Source organism: Phalangium opilio, unplaced genomic scaffold (genome assembly GCF_054372755.1).
Source record: "Phalangium opilio isolate 3A_F unplaced genomic scaffold, DU_Popi_V2 ptg000043l_1, whole genome shotgun sequence".
Classification (NCBI taxonomy): Eukaryota; Metazoa; Arthropoda; class Arachnida; order Opiliones; family Phalangiidae; genus Phalangium; species Phalangium opilio.
The window spans coordinates 3,606,479-3,631,227 of NW_028324167.1; the positions used below are offsets into that span (position 1 = coordinate 3,606,479).

The 24,749-nt window shown below is 36.7% G+C and overlaps 3 protein-coding genes and 1 long non-coding RNA gene across 5 annotated transcripts; 2 read left to right on the forward strand and 2 right to left on the reverse strand.

Annotated features, from left to right (window-relative positions):
* Positions 1 to 1,507: 1,507 nt before the first annotated feature.
* LOC149677695 (uncharacterized) lies at positions 1,508 to 3,074 on the forward strand. Its single transcript, XM_089837453.1, has 5 exons — positions 1,508 to 1,617; positions 1,691 to 1,721; positions 1,809 to 2,054; positions 2,112 to 2,880; positions 2,951 to 3,074. Exons 3-4 carry the CDS (start codon positions 1,854 to 1,856, stop codon positions 2,451 to 2,453), a joined length of 543 nt encoding a protein of 180 aa, XP_089693579.1. The 5' UTR covers positions 1,508 to 1,617; positions 1,691 to 1,721; positions 1,809 to 1,853; the 3' UTR covers positions 2,454 to 2,880; positions 2,951 to 3,074.
* Positions 3,075 to 5,480: 2,406 nt separating this feature from the next.
* On the forward strand, positions 5,481 to 6,817 carry LOC149677696 (uncharacterized). The gene is made up of 4 exons (XM_089837374.1): positions 5,481 to 5,724; positions 5,932 to 6,149; positions 6,215 to 6,534; positions 6,592 to 6,817. Exons 1-4 carry the CDS (start codon positions 5,481 to 5,483, stop codon positions 6,815 to 6,817), a joined length of 1,008 nt encoding a protein of 335 aa, XP_089693500.1.
* A 1,875-nt stretch (positions 6,818 to 8,692) lies between these two features.
* Positions 8,693 to 10,186, reverse strand: LOC149677697 (uncharacterized). The gene is made up of 3 exons (XR_016366422.1): positions 10,028 to 10,186; positions 8,994 to 9,131; positions 8,693 to 8,814 (listed from the first exon to the last, which is right to left on the reverse strand). It is a non-coding gene; the product is annotated as an uncharacterized LOC149677697 (long non-coding RNA).
* Positions 10,187 to 10,291: 105 nt separating this feature from the next.
* Positions 10,292 to 12,583, reverse strand: LOC149677698 (uncharacterized). Of its 2 annotated transcripts, XR_016366423.1 has the most exons (5): positions 12,283 to 12,583; positions 11,530 to 11,809; positions 11,362 to 11,456; positions 10,436 to 11,291; positions 10,292 to 10,356 (listed from the first exon to the last, which is right to left on the reverse strand). XR_016366423.1 is itself a non-coding variant. In XM_089837454.1 (4 exons), the coding sequence occupies exons 2-4, from the start codon at positions 11,807 to 11,809 to the stop codon at positions 10,527 to 10,529; spliced, it is 1,140 nt and encodes a 379-aa protein (XP_089693580.1). In that variant the 5' UTR covers positions 12,283 to 12,583; the 3' UTR covers positions 10,299 to 10,526. The 2 variants fall into 2 exon arrangements, 1 of the variants encoding a protein (XP_089693580.1); XM_089837454.1 differs by having other exon boundaries at positions 10,299 to 11,291.
* Positions 12,584 to 24,749: the final 12,166 nt, after the last annotated feature.

The window sequence follows — 24,749 nt, forward strand, 5'->3', positions numbered from 1 at the left end:
GTAGGAGAATGTTTTGGAAAAGGTGGCAGCTAATTAGTAGGAGAATGTTTTGGAAAAGGTCTTAGCTAATTAGTAGGAGAATGTTTTGGAAAAGGTGGCAGCTAATTAGTAGGAGAATGTTTTGGAAAAGGTGGCAGCTAATTAGTAGGAGAATGTTTTGGAAAAGGTCTTAGCTAATTAGTAGGAGAATGTTTTGGAAAAGGTGGCAGCTAATTAATAGCAGAATATTTTGGAAAAGGTGGCAGCTAATTAATAGGATAATATTTAGGAAAAGGTGGCAGCTAACTATTAGGAGAATATTTTGGAAAAGGTGGCAGCTAATTAGTAGGAATGTTTTGAAAAAGGTGGCAGCTAATTAATTGGAGAATATTTTGGAAAAGGTGGCAGCTAACTATTAGGAGAATATTTTGGAAAAGGTGGCAGCTAATTAGTAGGAATGTTTTGAAAAAGGTGGCAGCTAATTAGTAGGAGAATGTTTTGGAAAAGGTCTTAGCTAAATAGTAGGAGAATGTTTTGGAAAAGGTGGCAGCTAATTAATAGCAGAATATTTTGGAAAAGGTGGCAGCTAATTAATAGGAGAATATTTTGGAAAAGGTGGCAACGAATTATTGGGATCATTGCTTTGGAAAAGGAGGCAGTTAATTAGGTAACCAAATAATCAAGAGACCAAATAGTCCCGAGACCAAATAATCACGATACCAAATAGTCCCGAGACCAAATAGTACCGAGACCAAATCGGTGAGACCAATTAGTCCCGCGACCAAATCGGCGAGACCAAAATGGCGAGACCAATTCGGCGAGACCAAATTGTCCTGCTCCGAACTGTACGAGTTTGCCTGTTAATCTATACTCTGGTTTAAGAAATCAAATTTTATCATGATTCCCGGGCCACTGACGATTTTCGATGGTCGACAGGAGTATTTCAGTCCGTCTCCGGTGTACGAAACGGCTAGGATGATAATCGTGTCGGCCTCCCCCAAAAGAGTCGTGTCCACATCTTTATCTTTCTTAAATATGGACACTCCAGTAAATTTTGCAATCGAGTCGCTTCCCAATTCATTGAACTACATTATTCCCTTAATTAGGTGGTGATTTTAATGGTGTTTACCTTGATGCTTTTGTCACTTTTGCTCGTCATTCACTCCGTCGTAACCAACAAATACCAATCGGTGTCCACCAAGAAAGTTGTCAAGAAGCTGGCCCAAGAATCCCTGGAAAATGTCTGGGAGAACGCCTCGCTCTTGTGCGCCGAACGTAAGCAATCCAGGGGTCCTATTCTAAGGCGTTCGTTCATCCTACCGAAACATTCCTAACGATAGCTCTAACGAACGAGCTGTACCGAAAGGTTTCTGTCGAACCAAAAAGGTGCAATTCTAAACGCGCCTAAACGCCCTTTCGTTACGAAGCCTTTCGGTGAGAGAGATATCGTTCTTTCGGTATGGGATGATAGAATGTTTTTTTAATCCTACACGAAAGGAGAGGTTTTCAATCACGTGTAGGATCACGAGGGCCAATGATATTGAAGCGACTGCGTAGCAGACGAGATTTTTAGTCCTTGTTTGTGCCACGATTTGCGATAACTTAACTTCAAGTTGGCAATTTTAATTATATTCATTGGTAAGCTAAGAATATTTTTTTCTGTTAAGTACATTGCTATTTATATGTATTGTATTGTATGGTTTCATTTTAGTGCTTTGATATTTAGGAGAGACCATTTTAAGGTAAGCCTTTGTCGCTGAATTGCTACAATTACATCATAAATGATAGACATACCATAGGTAGCGTTAATTAAGATTATATATTTTCAGTAGAAACAGCCTTTTATTTCAGTAACACACATTTGTTTTGGGAAAATGGCTCCACGTGCTGCAAGAGTTTCAGAAAGGCAACGGTGCATGATGCTTGAATACTTGGAGAATCACCCTGAACTAGTGTCTGGTAGACTCACGGCAGAGTTCACCAAAGTGGCCCAAGAGAAGTTATGGGAACAATTAGCAGAATTGCTAAATGCTGATGGAGTAGGTGCAACGAAAGACGTGAAGAAGTGGAAGAAGGTTGGTTTAATGTTATGAATACAGTAAATCAGTCAATTTCAAGTTTGAATATTTTAGTCATGGGCAGACTGGAAATCGGATGTTAAAGCGAAGTCTGCTGCTATTAAACAATCAATTCGTTGTACTGGGGGTGGAGAGAAAACCCAATCTCAATTGACAGAGACAGAACTGCGGCTGCTTGCTGTTATTGGAGAAATGTGTGTCGATGGCAACGGAGACGTTGGAGAATTTGGATTTGCTGCTCCAAATAATCAACAGCATGAGGTTTACAAACGAAATGACAAACAGTTTTTATCATTGAAGCTTAAAAATATGTCGTTGTTACAAAATGGATATAATCATTCAATTTTTATGATTTATTTTGGCAGGACTTACCTTATTAATTTATTTTCTTTCTAATTTGTAGTTTGATTTTTGTTTGTTATTCTGCTTTTGTTGTTGCTATAATTAACATCAAGTTATTTAAGTCTCAGGCAGGTGAACACTCAGGTAAGAGTACCAATTATGTAGAAGTTGCCGCAGAAATTGCCACAGGAGGGGACATTTTCGACGTTTTATTGCCGACGCCAAATGAGGAACCCTCATTGGTGACTGGACACGAAAGCCAGTCAGGAAGTAAAGGTATTAATAGCAATAGTAGTGTGTCAGGAAAACTTGGAAAGACTACTTAATGGATAAAATAAATTTAAATAATTGATTCAATTAAGACTGACACTAACTAGCAAAGAGTTTTCTTTTCAAGACAATATTTCAACGCCAACATCAACAACCCAAAGTGAAAGGGAACTTACGGAAGAACAGACAACTTCGAAAAGCAGGAAGCGTAGTAAGTTATTTAATTTACTATTTTAGTAAAAAACAAAATTACAAAGCCTTTGTGAAAAAATTGTTTTTAGAAAAGAATTATAGGACAGAAGTTACCGAAAACTATGAAAAAGCAACTGAAACTCTGAAAGAAATCGAAGAGAGGAAAAATGATAGTCGTAAGGAAAAGAATTCTGTTTTAAAACAAATCAAAACAGAGATGGAACATCGAAATGTTATTGAACAACAGAAAGCCAACTCATTGGAGAAGTTATCTTTGTCCTTTTCAGAAATAGCAAAACATATGGCAGTTTTCGCTCAAGTTGGGCTAGAATTAGCCAATAAAAAATGAGTACAACAATAAAGAGTTGATTTCAATTATATGGTGTTTTTATTTGTAAAACCCAGTATCGGTTGTTTGGGTACATTAGCGAAAGCGTCTTACAATATGTTCTCGTAGTAACTGGCCACTACGAAGCCAAGTGTCATTAGGTCTGGGTGCATACTCGGGGACATCCATTACCATGGCCCGTCTTTCAATTCTTTCTTGTCTTCTTCTCAATCTCAATCGCCTTCTCATATTTCTCCTTGCGTCATTTTCCTCATCTTCCGTGTCACTATTTGTGGATGTGTCCGTGTCAGAAAATTCGTCATCTGAATCCCTATGTGCTTCGTCGCGACGCATGTTGTGCAGCGTACAGCAAGCATACACAATTTTAGCAGCCGCTGTAGGATGATAATGCATTGTGCGATACATTAACAGGCAGCGAAACACTTGCTTTAAAACTCCTATGGTGCACTCAACAATTTGACGAGTTTTTGTGAAAGCAATGTCATATTTCTCCTCAGCTGAACCTCTTTCGGTGTGAGTTATCGGTGTTAATAGCCAAGGCCTTAAGGGGTAACCACTGTCACCTATGAAATTGATGTTAATTACATTACGCTTGTTATTGAAATAGCTTCTTACCAATTAGCCAACAATCTTTACGCCCATTTATATGTTGTCTCTCAAGATGGTTGGATATCTTTGACATGCGAAAAACGTGCGAGTCGTGGGCTGAACCGGGAAATTTAGCGTTGCAATTAATAATTCTCATCTTGTGGTCACAAACCTATTTGAAATATAACCGACAATAAGTTGGCATACCAAATTTAATAATAAGAAAGTATCAACTCATACAATTTGAACATTTAAGGAATGAAAACCTTTACGGTTTACGTAAAGATACTCTCGGAATCGATTATCGTTCATTGATGGAGCAACAATTGCTATTTGAGTACCATCAATAGCACCAATCACCCCTGGAAATTGGGCTATTTTGCTAAATCTTTATAGAAAAAGATAACAAAACAGCATGTTTCAATTGACAAATCCATTAATTACTTACAGAGAAACATGCATATAGGGGCACGCCCTCCATCTTGGGTATTATCGTTCACGCCAAGAGACACTACTAGAGGCAGCAAGAGTTGGCTAGCCTCCAGCATGTAGTGAACTCTGGCTCCATCTTTTGGCGAGAACGAATAAACCCAAGATGGAGGTCCTGTCCCTGTAAAGTTCTCTTCACCCATGTCAATAACGGATTGGTCTATAGTATTAGTTAACGAACCCTATTTTATTCGTTTTTATTTCATCTTCAATGACAGGAAATCTAATTGTTTCGTTTGCGAAAACATCAACAATAGCGTTACTGACAGCTGAGACACATCGGCTTACTGTTGCTTGACTCACAGCAAGAAAAAGGTCTTGTCCTATTGCTAGTTGGTATGAACCAACAGCATAAAATCTTAAAGCAGTCAAAACCTAAGTGACATTGAAAATGAATGTCATTTTTGTACACAACATTAAAACACGTACTCACCTTCACATTTGGAGGAATTCCCAATGCGTTTCTACCCGAAAGACGCTCTTCAAGACGATCGCAAATATTATAAACAATCTCTTTTCTAATCCTAAAAAGTCTCTTGAATCTATAGTCATCGAGTTCTAAAGGTTGAGCCCTATCTCTAAAAATGCGTTGCCGCCTTAAATCACGATTTGGCAATTCATCGGCAAGCAAAGCAAACCTCAAAACTTCACGTCGAATAAGATCGACCGCCATATTAAAAATGTTGTTCGGTATACGCGTAACGAAAGGAAAACCCTTTCGTTAGCTTACCGAAGATTTCTTGCGACAATTACCGAACAAAAACTCTACCGAACGTCTCAGAATCAAAACTTTTCCGGCTAACGAAGATTTTGGGCGCTAACGAACAGATTGGTTCGGTACGCTTCCTACCGAACGCCTTAGAATAGAACCCCAGAGCTTGTTTACATTTGATAAAGAAATTTCCCATTACTTCAGATTTCCACAATCCAATTAGCGGAGAATACCACCGAAAGATGGCTAGCGCTTTAATCTGACATAAATACATTCCCTCATAAGTAGATAAAAAACCCCTTCGGGGGGAAGTATGAAACGAGCTACATTCTCAATACAAAAACGTACGAACAACAAGTTTTCATCGCGTACCATACATAAGACTATCCTTAGGCTGGACTTGAAACTAGTAAACTGTCTTTGTAGAAAACAAGTCGGCCGTAACGTCTTTACAGCTTCCGGTAACCCGATGTCTAGAAAAATGGCGTCCTTCGTGCAGCGCAAAGCCGACTTCTCTTCTCAAGTGAACTTTTATTTAAAAGATACAAGTTCAAAATCGGTCCAAACTATTTTGAAATTGCAAAGAAACAATAAAAGAAGCCACGGATGTGTTCAGAGCCCAAATGTGGAAAATTTGAAATCGAGAAAAAGGCTAAAACTGGAGAACGAAACACAAGGAATACTAAACAAATCCGTCGTCGACCATCAAGCAGACGACAAAGAAAGTAAAGCAGACGACAAAGAAAGTAGATTGGCCTGTGCAGCTCCGCCGACAGGAAATGAAGGATCTATATTTTTGGGCGTAAACAGGCCCCTCTCTAGTGTGTCAATCCGCTGAGCGTTACGGCAGAAACTTGTTGTTCGTCGATTTCAACCCACTTTCATACTTCCCCTCCGAAGGAGGGTTATTATATACTCCTGATTCCCTACAGCTATTTCCTCCATTTTGCCCCACGTTACTCGTCGTCTGCTCGCTTCGTCGTGGCTGATCGGAGTGACTTTCATTCTGTTTTTCTTGAGTTGTTTCTTGCGCACGGAGTTCACGACGGAAAGCTACAATTGCATCGATACCCTCTCGGACTTGATCAAATCGGGAATTCCACCTGTCATGTTCGAAGAATCTGGAACCCTCGAGTATCTGAAAGTATTGGTAAATAGACGTTTCTGTGTTAAATTATTCTCCTCTTCGGAAGTCATTGTTGCGTATATTTATAGGCAACGCGGGATCCAGTTGTTAAAGAATGGCTTGACGCGCTGGATAAGAAGAGCATTTACACCAGGCCTGAGGAATATTTTGCGCTTGACGCGTACATTCCTCTTCTTTCTGGAGAAAAAGCTCTGATCACGAGAGACACTTTTCTGATTTGGTTCTTGGGACAATTCTTGACTTTCGATTACGAGAATAAAGAATTCTTTCTGAGCCACGGAGGACTTTACTTTTCGCGACAAGAACTGGCCTTCGAATACTTGCACCTCATGTTCAACGCCACTTGGATGAAAAACAACCCCATCATTCACGAGCTCGTCCAACTGATGTCGGTATGAGTGTTATCGTAAAATGATTAAGGGGCTTGAGGAATGTTTTATTGCAGCGTGGAACCGTTATTCGAAACGCAAGCGTTGGACTATCTGGATCTTGAGATGCGTCATTTATATGGGCATGTCACTTGGAAGAGACCAATGAAAAGCGCGGCTGATTTGGACCTGAGCAGCGTCAGCGTTCCCTTCTACTTACTTTTCACGCTGTTGTCGGGAACAGTAGCCGTGCTCATTACCGAAATTATCTTCAACCACTTTGCTCAGACGTTAAATATTTAATATGTCACGAGACGTATTCGATTTTGTTGAAACGCAAAAAATAATTTTCCACTTCAATATAGAACACCAGCAACGTAACAACTCCATTCTACGTCACTTTCAATTTTACCTTTAACTAGGTGGTAATTACGCACTAAAAGATCATTAAGGTTTAAAAAAATAATTGCAATATAGTCTAGAATTAACTAGCAGTCCAATACAGATTAAATGTCTTATATTAATTGACACTGGAATATACAGTCCATCAATAGTGAAGGAGTGTGTATATTGGGCCCAACTGACTGAAAAGTATCTAAGAACATGGGTTGTACAACATTTGGTTACACCCTTCAGCTGAGTAAAGGTACAAAACGGTTTTAGATAGTTCAAAAACAAGCTGGTCCCTCGGTTTAAAGTCGTACTCTACATTGTTGGATATTTTCTTGTTTTAGGGGCCAATGTTTGGGGGCTGTACAATCCATGTTATTTTATACTTTCCACTCAGTTGGGCCCAATAAACACGCTCATTAACATAGCACCCTTTATATATCGTTTTTGTCTTAAAGACAAAAAGTACACTGGAAATTCCGGTTGAAAACTGAAAAACGCACATGTTGAATTTGACTTCAAAAGGTAGATGCAAATAAAAATTGGTTTTTAAATGTAAAAGTTCATCGTTATTTAAAAACATCTTCTCGAATTAGAAAAATATTTCCAAGTGCATGCCCACTTCTTAAGAGTAACGTAACTGAGAATTTTCAGCACTGAGCGTTGATAATTATTAAGTTAGTCAGGGCATCTATAGATTGAGCTGTACAGCTACACTGAGAGAAAAATGTTCTGTTGAAATTACAGGAAAGCTATGGACGCGCCCGTTGCCAGGACATTTCTGTACCTTTTACATGACATTCGCAAAAACAACCTACAGAAAAAAACATGAAATTTTAACAAGAAAAAAAAAGTAAAAAACACAGTTACCCGTCCTGTATATTTTACGTTTAATTTCGTATGATCTATTAATAAGCCAGTAAAAAATTCAGTTAGGAATCCTGTACAGTTTACAGTAGCTGTGATATAATTCATGAATAATTCGGTAAAAATTGCAGTAAATAGACCTGTTTATTTTGCAGTAAGTTGCGTATAATTCATGAATAAGTCAGTAAAAAAAACAGCTGCGAGTCCTGTTTATATTGCATTGTATCTCGTTTAATCTATTATTAAGTCAGTGAAAAAACCAGTTGGGAATCATGTAAAAATTACAGTAACTTTCATAAAATTCATGAACAGATACGTAAAAATTGCAGTATTGAGTCCTGTAGAGTTTACAGTAAAGTACGTAAACTTTATGGATACTTCAGTAAAAATTACAGATGCGAGTCCTGTTTATATTGCGTTGCACCTTGTATAATCTATTATTAAGCCAGTAAAAAAACCAGTTGGGAATCATGTAAAAATTACAGTAACTTTCATATAATTCATGAACAGACACGTAAAAATTGCAGTATTGAGTCCTGTAGAGTTTACAGTAAAGTACGTAAATTTTATGACTACTTAAGTAAAAATGACAGTTGCGAGTCGTGTATATTTTAAACTGAATTTCGTATAATTTATGAATAATTCAGTAACAAATACAGTATCGAATCCTGTATAAACTGCATTTCATTTCGTATAATTTATGAATAACTCGGTAAAAAAAAAACAAATTGGAGTCCTGTTTATTTTAGAATAACTTTCATATAAACTATTTGTAAATTAGCAAAAAATACAGTTGCTAATCCTGTAAATTTGACATAGCATTTCGTATATTCTGCCTAAAAGAGTGCAAAATTTTTTAAAAGAGTCCTGTAAATTATACGTTAACTAATTCATATAATCTATTAGTAAGTCCGTAAAAACTTCAGTGAAGAGTTATTTATTTTATTAATAATTTCAGTTAAAAAATACATCTGAGAGTCCTGCACATTTGACAGTGATTTCAGTATATTCCACCAAAAGGTTAATAATAAACACAGATAATACTGGAAATAGACCGTAAATTTTACATTTAATTTCGTATATTCTACCAATAAGTCAGTGAAAAGTGCAATGGTGAGGATCCATGCAAATTGTATTTAAAGGTATAGTGAAGCAGAGAAACAAGTTATTTTTAATCGATCAAGGCTTTTAAAATATACCTAAAAACATTAATATTACTCACCAAATTTATAAAGTTGTGATTTGAGCTCCCTTAAGCCTAACGCGATTCTGAAAGAAAATTTCCATGTGGATGGAGAATTGGTTTGTCCGTGACAAATCGGAGGGATTAAGGATTGCACGTCAAAACAGATTCGACCCTCTATATGAAAGGCAAAAAAATTAATCTTTTTACCTTCGCGCGCGATTTTAAGTTTGAAAAGATTCAAATCACGCGCTAAAGAATTATGTTTCGCGCGCAAAGGTAATATTAACGTTTTTGGGGATAATTTAACAGCCTTAATCGATTAAAAATAACTTGTTTGACTGCTTCACTATCCCTTAAGAATTTAAAAAACAGCTAACTAGAAGCCCATTGTTTCCACATTTTATTTTCGAACTCAATGCTACAAATTTACTATAGCTTGAATTGAGTCCATTCAAGAGCTGAAACTTTGTTAAATAACCCAATAACTTTCGTGTTTACGACTTCCTTAGGATCATCTGTATTGATAATAGCCACAAATCTTCCCCAAAAAAAAATTATTAAAGGGAGATAGAAAAAGGAATTTTTTCTATTTCCTTATTAAAAAAAACCGAATTCGCTAACTAAAATTTGCAAAGAAATATTAAATTACAAATATTTAAATTTCCCCTTATGGGATTTACCAACTATCAAACGTCTGCTACTTAAGCCTAACTGCAAATTTTTAAATAGCGAAAATAAAGTGCTCCATAAAGTAACCTCAGATTTCTTGTACTTGGAATCTATAACATGCTATAAACTCCATACTAACATCTTTTTGAATTTAAGGGGTCGGACTTAAAACTTTGCAAAAATGTGCTCGCGTTTTATTTGCTAGTTGAAAGTGCACGTAATTTTTTTAACGTGCAGGCTGTGACCTAGCTAACTGGTATCTTTAAAACACATTATGCATGCCGTCAGGGGCGACGATTTCTACAACTCCGCCCCTTATTTAAAAAAAGCCCAGAAGGAGCCAATCTAAAGATTCCAAGTATTGCAGAAATATATTAATTAGTGGTAAAATATGCAGATACCTCTGAAGAAATTCCAGTGTAGCAGGGCACTCGCTAGGATAATGTTGATTGAAGATATAAAAAACACCAAAAAACATCCCTATGGCTGTAGATATTTTATCACCTGCGATGTGTTCATTTACGACCGCATTGTCCGTTGCCAACATAAAATAGGATGCTGTAGGCAAGCTCTCTCCTTAAATGTAAAAGAAAAAGAATTAATTTATTTGTCTTACTAAAAATTCAATTTAAGACTATGCCTTAAACTAATTAAGAAATTAATTACCATAGACAATCAAAGTTGAATACTTCTCTATTTTCTTCAGTATCTCCGATGTGGGAGTACCTTCCTTCAAAAATTTAACGAAACAGTTTAGATTTAAGAAAAATGGCAATGCACGCCTTTAAAAACTAGAATAGATCCCTTACGTCAAACACTGGAAATATTTTTTCGCAATCTTCTTTAAAATGATTCATAATCATTAGCATAACCGATCCTATAATATTAGCGTCCGTACGATCAGCTTTTAATTTTGCAATTACGTCCGCGCAATATTTTTTTTTTGCTTTTCGCAAAAAAGTTTAAAAACAATGGACATTTTTCTTTGAAAAAATCCGCAAACAATTTAAGAACATTGTGCCCTAAAAGTTCTTGGAGGTGAATTTCCATTCCACTTGATGAGAATAGAAAGGGCCACCGAATTTGGATTTCCTTAATTTCCATACCATTATTTATATCCATCCTTTGAAGAGGGTACGATAGTCTCATTTTACTTTCTACCCCTTCGTGGTTAGGATTCATTTCCAAATGAAGTTCCAAAAGTTCTTTTCTTAGCTTTTCACATTGGATCAAACATTCTTCGCTTGTTTCAGGGTTAAATTTGTATTTTTCTGAATTTTGTAACTCCAGCCGTGGTTTCTTCATCCTATGCACGTCCTTCACGCGAGGCATGGCATTCTCCGATCTCCGAGAGAGGTGCTCGAGGCGGTTGTAGAGTTGATGAACAAAACTGTTTATGCCAGATCCAATTACTTTGTCCCGGACCTTGTCCACTATGGCATTCGGAAATCTCTTGGTGAAATGTTCGGCAATTTTACGCATGTCACTCCTTGATGGCCGGATACATTTTTTTAAAGAATCATCGACTAATTGTCTAACGATTAAATTTCGATCTTTCAAAGTCAAATTATCATTTTTCATGAGACTTCGTTGGAGTGGCTTTGTAAAAATGTCAATCTTTATCCTATACTTATTGGCCCAGTTTTCGTTAGTTTGTTCCATAATCTGAAAACATTACAATTGGTATTAGAAATATCAAGTACCATTATTATTGAATATATGTTGCTTATTATACCTGGGTAGCATCTATTTCCTGGTTTGTCTCTGAACCACTTGCCCCAGCTTGGTTGCTGACAAACTTATCTTTTGGTGAACCTCGGTTTTCTTCGGCTTTTAAATGTTAAGGTAAGTTTTATAATCCCACTGCAGATAAATTTTCCAAAATTGTTACCGGGAAACTTACTTGGTACGACTTGAGTTTCTAAATTTTTTGCATACTGCAAAAGTTTTCGAATTTGCAAAGGTTTTAATCCAGTCTCTTTTAAATCCAATTCTGTGACATGCTGCAGATCGTTCACGTTTTCAACACCGATTACTATCAATTTTGTAGCCACTACATCCACTACAGATGAATCGATTGTAGTTAAGGCCTTGGTTATTACAGTTTTAAGGTTTAATTCTAGAGAAACGGAATTGTTTCCCAAAGGATCAGTTGAAATTTGTGTTTTTTCACTGTCCGCCATCTGAAAATATAATTGAAAAATTATTGTGCGAGAATAGCAGAATTAAAATTGTCAATTTCAGTCAATTATATAGAAAAAAAACTGTCTATTAAGTACTCCAAAACAATTCATTCTTGCTTATACTATTTTTCGCGAAGTCCGACAGATGTCAAAAATCAGCACTACCTATACCGCAAACTTTTGTCAGATATAAATTTTTAGACAATATTGAAGAAAAAGCGAAGAAGAAATGTGCATTGGAAGCCCTATCAGGTTTTTGAGCACTACCACCCACAATGAGGCAAAAGAATTGAAAGAAAAATGGCATGATAAACATCCTTGTAGAGGCATATTTGGATGGGTGCCTAATCTCCCAAATTATTTCTTCTCCCTATTTAATTTCTCCATGTTAAAACCAAGTATATGGGTAATATGAGGATAGGCATAGCTCTTATTAAAACCCCGTCCTTTTTTTATATATCAAACCAACCTACCTTAAAAAATTATTTAACAGTGCTGTACATTGTGTTTTAGCGTGATTATTTTCTTGCCAGATATATTATAGCATGGCAAAGGGTAATAATCAGCTAAGTTGTTGATATTTATTAACAAAACACGATTGGTTTCACACAGCTCGTAGACGTCTAAATTTAGCGAACGGTTTGACTCAAATAATGTGAGGAAACATAATACTTGGTCAGTTCCAGATTTGTAAATCAACATTGTGTTTATATGTCCAAATATCAAATGGTTTTCCGAAGCCTCAGTAACGACATATAAACCTTTTTCATAGTTCGTTCCCTTGTACTCCAATCGGTTCAAATAAACGGTGTTTTCACTTTGAAGGTTACATCTTTGTAATTCTTGCTGCAGCTCAGTTGAAATTGAGTCTTCGTTAATACTGGAGCTGAAGTAGTTAATTGTGGGTGGAAATGGCGTTCCAGCCATAAAGTAAGCCTGTTGCATTTGGTGTTTTTCTGACAGGGTCTTTGTAATATTCACAAAGTTTTTGGTGTTTTGGGCAAATGTTTTATATACGGTGTGTTTACTCTCGAAGCGAAGAGTCCAAATTCGTATCAGAGGCCCGTAATGAAGTATAAGTTCAGGATAGTGTTCTAGGAAGTAATGATGTTTTGCTTTTAACTTGTAATTCGGGAAAATGTTCAACAGGTCTTTTTTATATTGCCAGAGCAAAGTTACTAATAACGCGATGTTGATTTTGGAAATTTTGGGTGCCATTATTATTTCAACTATCTTTTTCAGTTGTAGGTAAAGGTCCCAAACCGGATCTAAATAGTCTTTTATCTTGCCTTTTAGGATTAAAGATAGAAGTCTCAAAAGACACCAGATCTGAGAAGCATCTCCAGTTAGCTTTTTACAGTTCGGTCTTGCAGCGCAGGGCTTATTAGCGGCATCTTTTCCTACGTATTTAAATTTAGATAATTTCCAATTTAAATAATTCCACGAGAACCATTTGTTTACAGAAATAAATTGATATAAGAATTGATACAAATCGTAAGCTACAACCCCCTCAAATAAATCATGGGCGACACAAGGGCCTAATCCAGGATTGCACACGTGGAAATATTTTAGTTCATTTAAGATGGATTGTCTCATTATCCCATTCACTGATTTCAAGTCGGGCCGCTCAGCTAATTCTTTTAGACTTTCTCTATAATTATCAGGTGTTCTCTCTGGGAATGGTCCGTCTTCGTGAAGCTTGTCAGATGTAACGAGGCAGAAGCGACAGATATGTCCGTTAGTAAAATGTTTCTGAAATCCTCCAATTTCATGGTTTCCGAGGTTATCGCCTATAAGGCTCGTTACAAAAACCTTGTAATTTTTACCCCCAATTTCCAACCCCTCAGATTCTAGAACTTTAAGGTCGGTGACTAGCTTTCTAAGACAATTATTGACATCTTTGAAATATGAATCTCTACACAATAAGATCAACTGTATGTGGTTAATTGTTGATCTATACTCCACGGGTATATTAATCAAAGTGTAATACACTCCCACGATCTTGTGTATACATCTAGCTGACCCTAATGGGCTGACAGTCTCGAAAGCGTCTTGAAAGATTATGAGATGAATAAAGTTTTTGCTATCTTCAATGTACATATAGTCGCGACAAAACACCTCTCCATCGCTGATGTCTTCCAGAATTTGATTTTTGCCAGGTACAAAAGTTGGTTTGGGAAAATTGAGGATTTTGGCCACTTCCTCGTTTGATATTAATTTTGTCAAGGAATCCTTTATGGGTACGTAATGATAAAACGTCTTTTGCCCATTTTCATATCTAAGAAAAATTTGGACGGGGCTGATATAGTTTAAAGTCTTCTTGATGAAATTGTGACGCGGATGTATTGTTTTTAATTTTTCCACAGCTACTTCCATAACATCTGTTTGAGAAAATACATCCAGGACACGGTTAATGACGTTTTCATTTACTCCGCCTGCAACTAGATCCGTTTGTAGCTTATTCACCATTTGAGATTTTTCGACATACAGCAAACTGGACATCTCTTCGGCAATAAATTGTATTGTACTGCTGGGCAGGAACTTTTCTGCTTGTAGTTTCAGGAAAAACATGCCTAGATTATCTTCAAAGTTATTCGATTTAACTTGACTGTTCTCTGGCTGAGATTCTTCAATGGTGTGGCTTATGTTTTCAAAAATTTCCTTGTTTCGGACAAGAACGTGAATGTTGAGGTCTTGTTTGTCACATAAGCGCTCACAGTGCATTTTAAATTTAGTTTTGTGTTTGCGGCTTAAGTGGCAACTTAACGATGCCGTTGTTGTATATTTAGAGGTTTTACAATCTTTCATTGGGCAAGAAACGGTGAAGCCTTCATTTATGTGGACTTTTAAGTGTGAGTAGAAAGTTTTTAATACAGTACATTCGTAGACACAATTTGGAACTACACATCGCAAAACCTCGCTTTCATTTATATCTGGCCTTAGGCTAATGGTATTATTAGTTCCTATTTTTAGTTCAGATTTGTGTTTTCTATGAGCGTGGCTCTTAAAAGAGCTAAAAAGTTTAAAATACTTTCCACAACAAGTAAAGTTTACGTTGGGAACGTTCTTGTGCAGACAACAGTGTGTGAAATAACTTCGGAACACGTTTGTAGAAAATGAACAATCATTTTTCGAACACTTTAAATTCATGGCCTAAAAACAAAGCGAGAAAACTCTTTATTCCATCTAACTTCATTCCTCAACATTAGTCTAATAGGCCAAGATTACTAATATTTTGAAGTGTTAAGACGTATTTTTTTGTTTGTCCTTCAAAATGCTTCAACTAAGGTCAATCTCGATGCTGGTCATGCATAGTGTTTGAAAACTCATGGGGAAAACCCCTTTACGCCCCAAAGTATGTGTTTGAAGAAGAGAAAATTTGAGTGAATAGCTGCCTTTAACAGAGCCGAAGTCCAACTAATAGCCCGAAGAGAAAATTTTAGTGAATAGCCCCTCAACGCGCTACCTTTAACAGAGCTAAAAAACCTAAAGTCAAACTAATAGCCCGAAGAGAAAATTTTAGTGAATAGCCCCTCGACGCGCTACCTTTAACAGAACTAAAAAAGCTAAAGTCAAACTAATAGCCCGAAGAGAAAATTTTAGTGAATAGCCCCTCGACGCGCTACCTTTAACAGAGCTAAAAAAGCTAAAGTCAAACTAATAGCCCGAAGAGAAAATTTTAGTGAATAGCCCCTCGACGCGCTACCTTTAACGGAGCTAAAAAAGCTTAAGTCAAACTAATAGCCCGAAGAGAAAATTTTAGTGAATAGATAGTTTTCACACATGGAGGATTCATACCATTTACACCAGGAGGCCTGGTGTAAATGGTATGAATCCTCCATGTGTGAAAACTATCAATAGCCCCTCGACGCGCTTCGGTTAACTCTGACTACATTCCAATGCAACTAACTATTTCTTAGTTTAACTCTGACTACATTCCAATGCAACTAACTGTTTCTTAGTTTAACTCTGCAATACATTTCTTCGCTTAACTCTAACCACGTACATTCCCATTCTCGAAAAAAACGCTCACGGAAGCTCTCACCTCCAGGACAACGTCCACCTCCACCCCCACCCCACCACCACTTCCATCCCAAGTCAACTAAGAAGAAACTGGAAATTTGAAATTTCGGAAAATAAGGAGAAATATAAAGGTTCATTATAAAAACTACCCAGTATTATATAATTTTCAGTTGAGGTACTAAGAACAGTTACGATTACAATTATAATCTCACAATAAATTGCATAATATTTTTAGTAAATCAACCAGCGTTTAGGAATGGTTTTCATGACCAGTAACCTTTACGTTAACCCGCATTAAATCAGCCAAGATATAAAATTGTACTTCCTATCACCTGTTAAAGGGGAAAGGGGAAAGAGACGCTGGGCCCTGGGTTAAAAATTTAACCTGCCCGTGGCATAACTAGTGACATTGCCGAAGCGATGGCGGTTTTTCCAACAGTTATGGAAACACGGTAAGCATGCGGCCGCTTACTCTGTTTCTCCTTTTTGGAATAAGACTCATAAGAGAGACGCCAAGCATCCCTTTGAGTATATTTGCAAGAAGAGGGTAAAGGAACCTTTTGTTGTCCACATTTTGGCGCGAAAGATTGTCGACCGGTGCCTTAAGGGCCTTTCATACGAGCAAATTTTTATCTCCAAGTGCGTAGTTGACTAGTTTACTTATTATTTAATGCAACTCAAGGGATAGGGTTGTGAAGCCGCCAGGGCTTGGGTACAACCCCCTCCATGGTAAAAACAAAAAACAGCGTAGTAGTACATAAAAAAGAACAATATGAACAAACAAAAAACAAAAACGAAACACCAACAAAATAAATTAGCTGGTTTTGTGTAAAATCATCGATACGTAATAATTTAAACAGGAATTTCAAAGCAATCAGGAAAACGACAATTTAAGTCAGTGGCGTCGCTAGGCCTTTTTTTGGGGCTATAGCCCCCCCCCCCAAAAAAAATAATCCGCAAACCCTACCAAAAAATTGCTGTTAGCAACCTAAAATTCTGGGGCAATATATAAAAAATTATAATGATAGATTCGTTAAGTTTCATGAATTTCAATATCAAACAGTACAATTTTGAAGATAAGAACAGATGGTGACAAGTAAAGTATTTCATGTTCTTTCGAAGGAAGTCCCATTAGTGTGGACTAAAATTCTCATAATAGGTTCCGTAGTTTTTATCAATAAAATGTTGTATATCTTTAAAATACGAATAATTTCACGTTGACACAAATTTACGGATAGTTTTAAAGGTCTACACATTTTCCAATGAACCCATTATGCAATTTTTTATTAAGTTCTTATAATAACTAGTTTGTCCAGATTTAGCCCCCCCCCCAAATTTCAAACCCTAGCGACGCTACTGATTTAAGTTTCACTTCAGATTTATATGTCAGTTTCAGGAAGAAAAAGAGTCTATTAAAAACAAAACGGCCCACAGAAAATAGTTTTTAATCTGCAAAGAATCCCGAAACGAAAGCCAATTACATGGGGTATACGTTAAAAGGTAGCTCTGATTAATAAATTTTTCAAGTTGGCGAAGATATTTTCAAAACAATGCCGACCATTTTTATAACATGGCTCCCAGTGATCCCATAATTCCTATAATATCCTATAATTTCGAGATGATCCTACAAACTACTATTATTTCGAAATGATCCTATAAACTCCTATTATTTTGAAATTGATCCTATAATTCCTATATTTTCAGCTAGTTCAGTGTTTAGGGCTGCACTTAGTCAATCAAATATAAATATACTCCCAAAATAACGAAACTGGGGAATTTTCAAGTAAACAAGGCGACCCAAGGGCTCGTAATAGTAGCCACATCGTACGAGTGAATAGCCCCTCTATACCCTACTCTAATGAGTGGATAACCCCTCTATACTTTACCCTAATGAGTGAATAGCGATATCTTTTACAATGCTTAAATAAATTACCGTGCATAAAATCAGAGTGAATAGCCCCTCGATGCCCTACCCTAAACGGTGATAGAATTATTACCCGTATTAATTTACTTATGCCGTAATTGTAATATTCCGGCGAATCGAAGAACAGGTAGTTTTAGTGATTATCCTCTCGATGAGTTTACAACATAGACTTATGCCGATGCACACTTATCGCTTCTTATAAATTTCTAACATGAATTTATGGTCAGAAGAGTTTGAAAGAGAAAGAATTCGGTAAAACACCCAATAATTGTAATATCCCGGTGCCTTAAGACCATTCTAAAAAGAACGTCAGTAAATACTTGCTTTTGCTTTCAAAATTTCCCTCGATTTCTTTGAATGTTGAAAGAGGGGAGCGTGAAACTCTTATTGTCGACGGGTAAGAGGAGTTTTTAAGGGAGGGTACATGGCTTAACCTAACTATCATCATTTCCTTCCTTTTAAAATACACGAACGAAAAATATCACCTCACCACAATTCTCTCCCATTCACTCTCCCTTCAATGACGATCGAAAAATTTTATACTGTCTAAGGCAGTTCTCTTTTACGCCACCACCACCACCAACAGGCCAGGTCAAACTAAGACCCTCATCGTAGATGTTCATCATACGATGTGGCTAAAAACGAGTCTACCTTTCAAAATAGAATATAGGTTCATTACCTGATGTTTATCATGACCTAGTCTCATTAAATTATAGGGTTGAAAATAATTTAAATTACTTTTTACAAATAATTAAGGTCAAAATTTAGCGTTTTCTAACGTAACATGTTAAATCACAAACAACACTTAACTTAAATTTAAATAATTCCTCGCTAAATCCACCAATACTTCAGTTTATAACCTTCTGTTATATTCTTTTTCACCTTACTCATACTTCAATTCCTGTATTTTTTGTATTTATTTTCTTTGGTAAAATCTTTTTGTGTCAAAAAATACCCCGTACGTCATCGGAGTGATTGACCTAACCCTTCACTTTAGCCAAGGTAAAAAATCATCCCAAAAACTATAAATAGCCCGAGCTCTACACTACAGGTATAGGCTCACTCTCACTTTCGCTCCCCCGAGAACGACGCCTCTAAACGGACCCCCATAGTCCGTCGCTATACCCTGCCTTGTATTGGAAGTCGCTCGAACTTTTCCAACCAAAGTACGGGTTGTTAACCTTGGACCCTCGTGTCCCCGATCTCGCTAAACAAAACCCCCTTTGGCACTTAGAATTATCAGTTTGACCATTTTTATTTATGACAATAAACTTAGTGGTTTTTTATATAGTTAAAATTATTCGTTTTGGAGTTTTTACCTTAACGCGGCCACGCAATTATCGTTCCAGCAACACTCATCCTTTAGATTTTCAGTAACCCCTTAAACTCGAGACCACATAACGTCACTTTACTTCATACGCTGATCCTATAAAATCCTATAACTTTGGAATTTTTGTCCTATAATTCCTATAATTATTTTTTTTACTTGCTTTAAATTTGCTATAAGGTTTACAGAATATTAAGTAATTTTTAGGAAAACGGGCTTTTAATGTAGATTTGACTTCTCAAACTGTAAATTTTACATTAATGATACCTGTAAATACTACTGCAGTAACTACAATTTCAATCATGTAATATTGTTTTTCAGATAATCACTATAATTTTTACATAAGCTACCGATATTGAGTTAAAACGGGCTTTCATGTGCAATTAGCTTTACAAACTGTAAATTTTACAATACTATGCTGAAATTATTACAGGACCTACTCGTATTCCGAGAATACAAGCAATGCACGCACTTTTTCCCCGCAAATAATACAGGAGAACAGTAGTATTTACAGAATTATTCCGTAAGAAGGAAATACGCACGGTTCATGTTAAATTTTCCTGCAAAAACTACAGTTTTTTCTCTGAGTGTAGCTATTTAATGGGAGAATATTTTGGAAAAGGTGGTAGCTAATTAAAAGGAGCATATTTTGGAAAAGGTGTCAACGAATTATTGGAACCAAACCAAACCAAACCTAACCTAAGCTCAGCTAAGCTAAGCTAAGCTAACCTAACCTAACCTAACCCACCCGAAACCAAAATATTAACATTTTAATTTAACATTTAAAGACATTGATGGAACTACCATTAAGACTGTACTTCATTTTAAGCACAATTTGTTTATTAATTCTATATATATCTTGCCTTGAAAGGAATGAAAGTGAGCGTTTTAATTAGTATCACGAAACATTTACTTTCAATATTATTAACATACCTTTCGGAGATTCGAACCAACAACCTATTGCTTAGCAGTCCAACTTCGTATCCACTACACCACCGAATCGCTGACGGCTACAGTGTTTCAAGTTATATTCATGTATTATAATAAAAAGCCTTTATTATTATTATTAAGCCTTTATTATTATTTTTTAGGGGCATATTCGGACGATTGGGATTTCGGTCCATCGGGAATATAGCCATTGGGCTGGAAATCTAAAATCATTGCGGGATATTCGGTCGAATGGGATTTCGGTCCATTGGGAATTCGGTTGAAAGGAACGATACCGGTGAGCATGCGGTTAATCACATAGGACTGTTCACGAGCTCGAGCCAGCTCGGGCTCGTGACGAGCGAGCCGAGTTCGAGCCGAGCCGAGCCGCCACTTTTACGGCTCGATTAATTAACGAGCGAGCTTTTTTATGGTCGAGCCGAGCCGAGCCGACAGGCATCGAGTCGAGCCGACTCACGAGCCGGCTCGCGAAATTAGTCACTGATATAGTGCTTTCCTTTTAGTCTTTATTCTCTCCACCAATAGCGTTCCGTTCTAATTTTACATGAAATAAATCGTGGGAAAAATCTCTCGTCTCTAGCCATGAGCATATTTTAAAGAGCGTGTTTTACTGAACCACTACATTCCTAAACATGGGATGGCATTTATAGTCATTTTCAAGTTTGACGTTGGTAGTAGCAATTTTTTTTTTAAACATGTATATGTTAATCGAGCCAGCTCGGCTCGGCTCGATCATTTTCGAGCCGAGCCGAGCCAAGACCCAGCTCGGCTCGAGGCGAGCCGAGCCGCCGTTTTTTTGACTCGAGCCGAGCCGAGCTTTTAAAAAGCTCGCTCAGCTCGGCTCGTGAACAGTCCTATAATCACAGTTGGGTTTTTTAGAGTTACGAGTGAAGTACTTGAGGTTTAATCGGGTGGTGAAGGAGGGGGGATTTGGGGTATTTCACCAGCCGCGGACACGAGGTAGTCAGTTACTGTAGGGTAGGCATGCTGACAAATCCCTTATTCCCTCAAAACTTTGTCGCCCAGAAGCTTGGCTTACAGGAGTGCGCCCAAACTCCCAACATAGTAAAGTACATAATTTTAGTAACAAACCATTGCTGTTCTAAATTTTAATAACGTTGAAGCAACTTTTGTTCAAAAATGTTTTTTTTAGCGAATATCTGTTATGAACTTCTATTGTGTTGATGAACTTGAAGGCAAGGCTTAAAAAAGCCGTTATATAATTATGCAGGGAAACCAAATAATTGACATGTATTGTTTGGCCTTGGTACAGCTTGACGTTCTATACACTCGCTCAACCAATACGAAGTTTATTTCTTTGATATCTTTGCTTTTTTTAATCCAAAGTCGCTCTCATTCTTTGAACACGCCAGTCTGAAGTGTCTGTTGTTTCTTCATAGAAGTTGAATATTTATATTTCTTGATCTGTCTATCGAAGTCTTGTGGTGTTGTTTTTTATAATGATGATGTTCATATTTTTAGCAGTGTAGTTTTAACCTTTTATTATACTGGTAAAGGCTATGATGAATTATCTTTCTGTTGAAGCTTAGCAGCTGGCACGTGTTGATACAATACGCTTGTAGTTGTACGAAAATAGTCTTTAAATTGCATGTTTCAAAGTTGAAAATATGAACTGCTTGTAGCATTTTTGTCGAAATAATTTTGTTCTTCGTTATTAGTTATGTAAAGGGGCGGAGGGGGAGGAGGCAAAGAAAACTTTACCATTTACTGGCTATTATATGTTCATTTAAATATGAGATTTTGAGGGTAAATTTTTTTTAAATTTTTTCAGGAAACTCTTAGCTTTAAGTTTGGAAACAGTGCTGCTAGAACATGACAATTATTGTTTTGCGCGTGAGTTACTAAAGGGACAATGAAAAGGTTATTAATTTTTGGGGAAAAAATATTCCAGAAGGCTTTGCAAATTGTACCCCTGTTGGATTAACGCAATGCAACGTGCCACGCAGACTACCCCAGCTGGTGAGAAACACAAAGAGATTACGCAAAACTTCCTGGAATATTAATTGGAAAAATGGTTTAGTTTTTTTAATTACAAGGGTAATGTCTATATATATTGGTAACCACAATTTGGGAAATAATTTTCACACTTTATAAAAACAAACTATACAACAATAGTAGGATATTAGTTATAGGACAAATTAATAAGTTCATATGGCTTTTTTTAAGCCTAACTATTTAATAGTTTAAAAATTAATTTTTGTAAGTGGTATCGGATTGGGTCGGGTACTCATTATTGATAAGTTATAGAAAGAAAAGGTTATATTAATAGATAATATTTAAACATAAAAGCTTTGCTAATCTTTGATATTGTAACAGGATAATATTAGATTAGATTAATTTAATTTAATGTTTTTGAATGGTTTTAAATTGTTAATGTAAAAAAGTTATGGGCGTCTTAATTTAAAACAAGTTGGGAAAACCAAAATATTACCTCTCCGAGTCAAGAGGTCTACCACTACAAAGTTATTTACCTAGATATGGAATTATTTCTCTTTTTTGAAGTAAAAATTTACGAAATATTGAAGCAGTATTCCAAGCATAGCGAATATACAGTAAAGCAGACGACATTTTACATCCAATAAGGATAAATCTTGGACACATGGAAATCAGTTAATGGCAAAAAGAACAGGAAATGAAGTCTACGCTTCAGCTGTTTACCCTATATTCTGATAGCTTCATTCACAACTGGTTAGCAGTGTAAACACTATCGTCTCGTCTCACCTCAACAATATTCTTAGTTTGCCAACATGAGTGTTAACGTTAAATAATACCAAAGCTAAATTGTAGCTAGACGCACTGATAGTCAATGCGCACCATATAGAGAATAAAAACTCTGTAGCTTAGCCCTACTCATCTAATTGCCACCATGATGTTTTCTTCCATTATAAAATCATAACCTGATTATTTAAGAGTGTATTTAACTTTCGGCTCACTCTGAACCGTTGATGTCTCTTCATTTCAGACAAGAAAATCAAAACCCAAAGTTTACTTCACCTCAGGCCTCAATTATTTACTCTATATTTAACTAAGCTTATTGCAAGTAATACTAAATATACCCGCCGGAGTCTAGATCTTCGCTTTCTTCATGAAATTACTAAACCAAGGATTATTCTATATACAGATGTAGTATAGCTAAAGTAATATATAAACAGCCATTTCAAATAATAATATTAAAAAAAATCTTTGGAATATCAAAATGAAACAGAGCTTTAAAGCTACAAAAGCACTAAATGCATCATAATTACGAAAAATATTTCATCATATTCACTTTATATTAAGGATAAAGGGAATATTATGGTTCTGTAGGATTTCTTTACACATCAAAACAGCACGAACTTCTAACGCAGCGCACGGCGGCACTAGTGTAATAACGGACGGACACACACAGACAATACCATAGACTGCTTTTTAACTCTTTCCGTATTAATTTTGAATTGAGAAACAAGATTATCTTAAATATTAAAATAAATATAATTAATATTTAATATTTTCTTCGTTTGTTATTCGCCTTATTGAACGATACATCGTTTTAAAAAAGAACAATTAAACTATCTTGAGAGACTTGACTAATATTGGAGTTTGAAATGAAGCATACGCCGGTTGCTTCGCCTTACTAAAATAGGTAGTATATAAGGGTTTCGAATCGCAGCTATGGATAAGAACAGCGCAATTGCGTGAACCTTTGGTGGAAGCCCCACCTTAGGGAAGCCGGACGTTTCTCGTAACCCTGGCCGATCGCCGAGTGTGTCTAAACCTTAAGGATGATGATGGAGTAGAAGCCAGGTGTGCAGACTGGTGTCCATGTGGGATGGACAAAAACAATGACCAGAAGATGGTGGTGTGTAGAAACCAGTGTGTACAGACTGGTGTCCATGTGGGATGGACAAAGACTAGAAGATGGTGGGAATTAGAAGCCAGTGTTTACAGACTGGTGTTCCATGTGGGATGGACAAAGACCAGAAGATGGTGGTGTGTAGAAGCCAGTGTGTACAGACTGGTGTCCGTGTGGCATGGAAAAAGTGCCAAAATGATGGTGGACTATAGAAGACAGTGGGTAAAGACTGGTGTCCATATGAGATGGACAAATGGCCAGAGGATGGTAGTGTTAGACACGTAATGGATAATAGCTATGGTAAGTGGAATACAAATTTCCGGGAACTGTAAATGCGGTCCGGAATTTGGGAAAACGTTTGCTCCGATTTGAAAACTGCGAACGCGGTCCCCTGGGGTGTAAGTCAATAACAACAGACAGACACACACACTGACAGACACACAGACAGACAGACAGACACGTCGAAATTAGAACCTCTCCGTGACATACGTCACTCGGAGAGGTAAAAAGAGGATTGGGCCTATAACGATCGCTTGTGGGATTCCATAAGTCATAGTGAGGGAATTACTATATGTATTATTAATTTTGACTGCTGTTGTTCGTTTGTTTAGGTAGCTTCTAAACCAATTTAAGGCGGTTCCTCGTATACCTGCCAGTTCTAATTTTTTAATTAATATCGGGTGTGATACAGTATCAAAAGCTTTTTTAAGGTCTAAGAATACTGCTATTGATTTTTTATTCGTGTCTACGTTATTGTATAAGTTTTTTGTTATTTGGTAGATAGCATCATCGGTGCCCATTTTATGTCTAAAACCAAATTGGTTATCTGAGAAATAGTTATACTTCTCTAGAAAACCAGTTAATT

Coding starts and splice junctions, on each gene's coding strand:
- LOC149677698 (XM_089837454.1), bottom strand. CDS start 11,809: ATGGCGGACAGTGAAAAAACACAAATTTCAACTGATCCTTTGGGAAAC. Junction 11,457..11,529: donor AGAAACTCAAGTCGTACCAA/GTAAGTTTCCCG, acceptor AACATTTAAAAG/CCGAAGAAAACCGAGGTTCA. Junction 11,292..11,361: donor AGGAAATAGATGCTACCCAG/GTATAATAAGCA, acceptor TAATGTTTTCAG/ATTATGGAACAAACTAACGA.
- LOC149677696 (XM_089837374.1), top strand. CDS start 5,481: ATGGCGTCCTTCGTGCAGCGCAAAGCCGACTTCTCTTCTCAAGTGAAC. Junction 6,150..6,214: donor TCGAGTATCTGAAAGTATTG/GTAAATAGACGT, acceptor GTATATTTATAG/GCAACGCGGGATCCAGTTGT. Junction 6,535..6,591: donor CACGAGCTCGTCCAACTGAT/GTCGGTATGAGT, acceptor GTTTTATTGCAG/CGTGGAACCGTTATTCGAAA.
- LOC149677695 (XM_089837453.1), top strand. CDS start 1,854: ATGGCTCCACGTGCTGCAAGAGTTTCAGAAAGGCAACGGTGCATGATG. Junction 2,055..2,111: donor ACGTGAAGAAGTGGAAGAAG/GTTGGTTTAATG, acceptor TGAATATTTTAG/TCATGGGCAGACTGGAAATC.